Here is a 6,462-nt window from a genome sequence, read left to right as displayed (position 1 = left end):
TAAAAAATTAAAAGTTAAAAATCACATGACCATTCAAAATTGAATGAAAAAAAACTCTTTTAATAGTATTTTTAATAAAGTTAAATGTTGATAAATTAAATTAAAATAAAACTATCAAAACACACACACACACACACACACATATATATATATATATATATATATATATAAAGGTGTTTAGTTTTAAAAAATAATCTTATTTGTGAAAGATGTATATTTATGAATTTCTAAGAATAGTAAGAATATAAATTATTTGAAATTAGATGTATTAAAAAAATACTATAAGTCATATATATATATATATATAAGGTTAGTCCTTGTTATAGTCAATTTCTTGGGACATAGCAATTACTGACTATATAGTACAATGTGATGTAGGTGGTACAAATTGGGGTAGGTAAATAGATTTATTATTATCCAAAGTTGATTTTAACAAGGTTGATTATAACAAAAGCTAATTGTAATTATATGATAAAAAAGAATATTGATATACTTTATGGTCTAAATATTTACACAAAAAATTTATAATTTATAGTTATAATAATTATACCAAACCAAAAAATAAAATACACATGTAAAAGAATAATAATAATAATAATAATAATAATAATACATGTATTTATATATATATATATATACATACATACACATGAATATTACATGTATTTTTAGCTAATGATGACATCAAACAACAAAACAAACAAATAAAGAAGAAGGGAAGATGCATGTATATCTTATGGTGTCTATTTTTAATTGGTTAAGATTAAGAAATAATAAGTAATAGTTTGTTCTATTACTAAAATGGAAGAAAGTATTAAGATCAATAACGAAAAAAAACTAATAGGTTTAATATATATATATATATATATATATATATTTTATTGTGCATGTGACTTTCTTTTCTTTGAATGTATAAAACTATAAAAAAATAAAAAATAAAAAATGACACTAAATTTACATGTAATATTTAAAGAGCATGTGTAAAATAATAAGATAATATTATTATCATGAACAAAGGTACAAGATTGTACGCATGAAATAAATCCACAATTCTAATATTATGTTTACTATAGTTTTAAATTGTTTTATATTTTTTTCCTAATTTTGATGGAATTATTGTTAGTTTCCTAAAATTAATAAAAAAGAATTGAAACCACATAATTAGAAAGAAAAAATGATATATAATGGAGTCTTCTACTAAGAAGATTATGAACTATAAAATAGCCACTAGAAGCTACCAGCTTATGATTAAAAAAAACCAGGTAGCAAAAGAAACATGGTATAATTTTACTTATAGCAAAAAATATTAGTGTAAGTATTAAATATTTTTTATTTGGTGGAGCAATAAGATTTATTTTGTGAAAAGACAAAAAAAAAAAAAAAAAAAAAAAAAAAAAAAAAAAAAAAAAAAACATTATCAAGTTTGTTTTAAAGTTGAAATTAGAAGGATCTTATTAAACTTTAGAATAATAAAAGAAAAGTTTAAAAGTTCTAAATGGAAATTCAAAGTGTTTTATTAGTTTTTGTGATATGATAGAATAGATTAATTTTTTAAAGTAGTTAAGTTTCTAACATAACTTATATATATATATATATATATATATATATATATATATATATATATATATATATATATGTATTTCTAACATTTAATGTTATAAAATTTTGTTAACATTGGAGGAATTTGTCTTTGCTAAATTTTACATTCAATACTATATATTTAATATGTATATATATATATATATATATATATATATAAACCTATTAGATACTTGGTTCAGATATTCTGTTCTTGTACTAAAAATCTTAAAAAAGGAATGAACTTAATGAGTAAAAACTAATTGTTTTAAAAAAATAAAAGCAATTGTTACTTTAGCTTCTAAAGTCCAAATTCTTGTTTTCACTAATTTTTTATATTGATTTAAGTTTTAGTCTTGATGTTTTTAAATTGATTACTTATAAGATTATTTATTTTAAATTTAAAAACCTTATAAATAATTATTTAATTAATAACAACTACAATCTGGGTAGTAATTATTATCATTCTTTTAGATTTTTACACAAAATTATTTTAAAAATTAATATTTTATTTTCCTCTTGTGGAAAAATTACAAAAATGTTTTTATATGAGTGTTCCGTCACCCTGGAGATCCAGCAATTGTTACCATACAGAATAGGATCTATATAATTGCGATGTATCAGACATCATTCGAGACACCTGGGAAGATGCACGAACATATAATCTCTTGAGGATTCGATGCGGTTTTAAGAGGCCGGCGTTGAAATAAGCGTTGAAGTAGACATTGCTGAAGGACTCGAAATTATCACCGAAAGTCACAAAAGTGGATCAGGAACAATCTCAATAGAAATTTACCGTGCTTGTCAATGATCCAGCTTCTTGTACCCGCTCTTGAGTGCGGTAACGCTCACGTCGTTGTGGCCGATACTCATGAAGAAGCTCGACTTTTTGTTGCTGGCAGTGCCAAGTGCACCGTAAGTCAATTCCGCATAGCCATTCTTGATCCGCGGTGGTGACAACCTTCTCAAGGTGGTTACCAGACGGGTTGATGTCACTAGTACTACCGTCGTTGCGACTGATAGCTTGACAGATCTTCTGCGAAAATTTTAGTTGCTCTCCTTCCGGACGCTGCACCTTGATGTCAATTCAACTCACACGTACTTTATTTTCAAAAAGAGTATCCTGATTACTATCTGACCTAAACACCCCAATAGATCTCACATTAGCATTGACTATCGTGCACAAAGATCCTAAACGAACTGATTAACTTCGAAGACATAATATGATTTTTGAGGAATCAATGACAGCTAGGTATTATGATTATGCCATTCGCGAAAGAATTAGAAACTCTGATGGACGTTTTCATGCTCTTTGAACCGCAATCGTCGATTCTTCTTGTCACACGAATCAAACAAAACTTACCAGTAGCCGTCATAGCTTCATCATACTATATGCAGGTGGTCACACGCTTTGCAGTGGCAACTAAGCCCGCAAGTCATCTATCCAATGTCATAAGAATTTCATTTCAAACCGTCGATGCTATGTCCTATCTCCTCTTCATCCTTCACTCCTCTGTGCTTATCAGAAGACTCCACCTATTCCTCCATTTTAGGCTATTTCCATGACTTCGCGGAAAACTACTATCAAAGTAAATACTCTACGATTCAAGCCAAGAAAATATCAAGAGCTTAACACAGCGAGGGAGACTGGTTTTGATTGCGGCGCTTGGCGTTAAGTAATCTTGGCAATTTAACTAGCTGAGTCATATGGAGGCACTTCCTGGTGTAATTTATCCATCCATAACACCATGTACTCTCTGTGAAAAATATGCGCAGTTTGTGGAGGTGCTGGATAAAGAAGCTGTTTCCGGAAATTTCTTACTTACGTGACTTGCGGGAGTTCAAGATCACAGGGGGAGCTTGGTCCAACTGTACCATCTATTCGAGGAGAGGCGGAGACGGAGGACAGTAATACGTTGAACAAGCGACAGTGTTTGTAACACAGAAGCGTCTGAGATACTAGGTCTGAGATTTTTCCTTCCGCATCCTTTATTATTTGAAGGTGTATCTGAATTCTTAAAAGACGGCTGTATGTCAAAAAAGTGGCCCTGGAGGTGTCGAACACGATCGACTTGGGAATCGGATCCCTCGGATCGGAAATCAGTCAGTGAGATACGTTCGTGAAACGTCCCTTGAACAAAAATAAAAAGGCAGCACTCATGTATCAAAACAAATAGGTTTTCTGTTTCGCTAGTTTTCTGCGTCTTGCCACAGGATTGAAGGGACCGTCTCTACATGTTTTGAGTTTTGATTTGTTTTGATAATGACTCAAAATTATGTAAAATTCTGCAATAAGATCTGCAGAGTTCAGGTCTGACACAATCTTTTCTGTCTGATGCAGGTAAAAAAGATCCAGTAACGGTATTCGTGATCTTTATTTAAATTGTAATTAGCTGAACAGAAATTGACACCGATGTCCAGTTCATATGAGCCTGTTGTGTGGCCTCAGCGTGCAGTTGTTTGGAACTGGTCGAAGTATTCGGGTGAAATCTGGTACATGTGGTTCTTTAAGTGCTCAAGTTGAGCTCTGCAATATTGGTCAATTTCCACATTTGATTAGGTCTACATGTTACGCAAACCAAGAAGAGACATGCTTATTCGGTCATCACTGCATTGTAAATGAAGCCAGGCAGGTTTCATTGAGATGACTGAATACTTACTCTTTGTGCTTTTCTTGGCTCCTCACCACCATCTCTCTTTCGATCTTTTTATCCCGTTCAAAGAGTTGCCCTTTGATCTGTTGCACGATGCAGATGGGTGAGCAGCATAAAAATGAAGTAAAAGCCACTTCGTATGATTTTAAAGAAAAATCGGGAATGAAATTGAGATTAATGCAGATTTACATTTTCTTCCATAAGACGCAACTGTTTTCGATTCTGAATGTCCTTTTGAATCCAGTCAATTCTCTCTTTCGACTCCTGTTGTTTCTTCTCCATAGCTTGTTGTTCTTGCCATAACCGTGTGTGATTCACAGACAACTGGATTGCTGTGCTCTTCTGCGGTTCGAATTCTTGATCGTCATAGCGAAGCTTGTCGAAAGGTCCGATCTGGAATCACCCGCTCCAAAACGACTATGCGTTAGCGATACCATTGTCTCCATTGCGAGTATGCAGGCCATATCACATATCTAAACAACTTGATGAATAGAAACACCATTCAGAAACGCAAAAGTTCGGCCCTTAACACACTGGTTCGGTGTGTACTTGCCCTATCATTCACAGAGAGGAGGTGCATTTTCTCGTCCACTTCTCTTTGTACCCTGCACTTCCGCTGCTCTTGCCAGTACTGCTCATACTCCTGATTGCAAATCTTCTTTTCCGCTCTATTGAGAAAGACGAAGACTAACCTTTGTTAGTCCTAAGAAATTCAAAGTCACTCCAGAAACAGGAATGTAGCAATAGATGGATAAAGTTGTCTACTCGAGAACTTCTTCAGCTTTCTTCATAGACTCGATTTTTTTAATCTCCCATTTCTCTGCAGTCACAGAGAACCAAATTCAGTCATTTCAGACTTCGAAAATGATGGCTCCGAAATTCTGTATGAATTTCTTATTAAATATGTGAAGACTCGAGACAACACACCGAACTGTTCCTTCGCTTTCTCTTGTTTGGTTCGGTACTCAATTTCGTCTTTCACTTGCTTATCCAGAGCCTCCTTGTCCACCTGGTGAGTGACCAAAATCATGAACACTCTTTTGAAAGCAATAGATTGGCAAAGACACTCGTGAAATGGAACCTAATTAAATGCAGTGGTGAGTGTGGTCATTACCGCAATGTCATACTTAGAGTTTCCAAGTATCCTCCTCCTCCTTTCTTCCATGTCAAACTTGCGTACCCGAGAAAACTCCCGTGTGCCGAGCACGGCATACGGACTGGATCCAGACATCCCTGCCATCCCGGAATCAGGATGTATTTCACCGATCAAAGAAGTCTTCAAATCTTTTAATACATGAACAAGCGCCGACGTTCACGTCCGCTTCCGACCATGTCAGCTCATCACAAGTTGTGAAACGGTTTGATTCATGTGGCCACACTCAGCACGCGAAAGTTCTCATCAGTCATGCACACATCCACATTGGTAGGCCAACCCGGATGAAGTTGAAGGCCCCGAACAATCCTCCAAGTGCCTCCATTCTCGACGCAGCATCAATTATGCTGCAAGTAGTATTTGTATCCATCAAGGGTTAAGCTAATGATGGATCTCGAACCAACATGGACGGCAAAATATAACCGAGACCGCAGGATTACAAGTCGCGTGACGAGGAAGCTCGCCGCGGAAAAGGAAGGAGACGAAGAGTAGCAGTTAAAACTGGTTAACATTCAGCTTTCTCCTGCGTACATCTCTGTTTTTCCCTAACGCAGTTCCTCTAACCGACGGCCGCAGCTTTCTGTCCCTTGAGTAGACCAAGAGGCTCTGTGTCGTTATGTGCTAGAATAGCAAATGTGGATTAAGGTCTCGAAAGCGTGGAAGTTCCTTGCGATCGAAGAGGGAGTTCGTTGCGATTGGTCCACCTGGTCGGTCCATATCTATTCAGCTTCCGCGACACCGGAGCTACGAATATGCACACTCGTTCATCGCTTGTTGTTCAAACTTCATCCTTGTCCTTGCTGAGTAAATGTTATCGCACTTCCTCAATTCATCTTTAAAACAATTTTATTATAATTCAATGTTTGTGCATGAATTTTTATTTTTATTTGATTTAAATGAAAATAATCTTGGGTAACATTGAAATTAAGAATTTAAAAATACCTTAAGAAGGAAATATGTTGCAAAATATGAAGAGGTTCTAAAACTTATTGCCAAATTAATTTTAAAAAGTATCCAATCTAAAACTTAATACGTATCAAGTCGTTTAAACTTAATTTTTAATAGAAATTAATAAAA

General features: G+C 34.3%; 1 protein-coding gene across 1 annotated transcript; it reads right to left on the bottom strand.

Moving 5' to 3' along the window:
* Positions 1–3,740: 3,740 nt before the first annotated feature.
* LOC112291211 (uncharacterized) lies at positions 3,741–6,029 on the bottom strand. The gene is made up of 7 exons (XM_024538334.3): positions 5,347–6,029; positions 5,160–5,241; positions 4,998–5,052; positions 4,786–4,900; positions 4,422–4,625; positions 4,239–4,315; positions 3,741–4,105 (listed from the first exon to the last, which is right to left on the bottom strand). The coding sequence occupies exons 1-7, from the start codon at positions 5,470–5,472 to the stop codon at positions 4,024–4,026; spliced, it is 741 nt and encodes a 246-aa protein (XP_024394102.1). The 5' UTR covers positions 5,473–6,029; the 3' UTR covers positions 3,741–4,023.
* Positions 6,030–6,462: the final 433 nt, after the last annotated feature.

This window comes from Physcomitrium patens, chromosome 14 (genome assembly GCF_059467195.1).
Source record: "Physcomitrium patens ecotype Gransden chromosome 14, ASM5946719v1, whole genome shotgun sequence".
NCBI classification, from domain to species: Eukaryota; Viridiplantae; Streptophyta; class Bryopsida; order Funariales; family Funariaceae; genus Physcomitrium; species Physcomitrium patens.
The sequence above is the reverse complement of the archived record's forward strand: the minus strand, read 5'-3'. Positions and strand labels throughout refer to the sequence as shown.

What these genes read in the sequence shown, in the direction of transcription:
- LOC112291211 (XM_024538334.3), bottom strand. Translation starts at nt 5,472, where the DNA reads ATGGCAGGGATGTCTGGATCCAGTCCGTATGCCGTGCTCGGCACACGG. An exon ending in ACTCTAAGTATGACATTGCG is followed by an intron (nt 5,242 to 5,346) that starts GTAATGACCACA and finishes GTCACTCACCAG; the next exon opens with GTGGACAAGGAGGCTCTGGA. An exon ending in AAAGCTGAAGAAGTTCTCGA is followed by an intron (nt 4,901 to 4,997) that starts GTAGACAACTTT and finishes CTTTCTCAATAG; the next exon opens with AGCGGAAAAGAAGATTTGCA.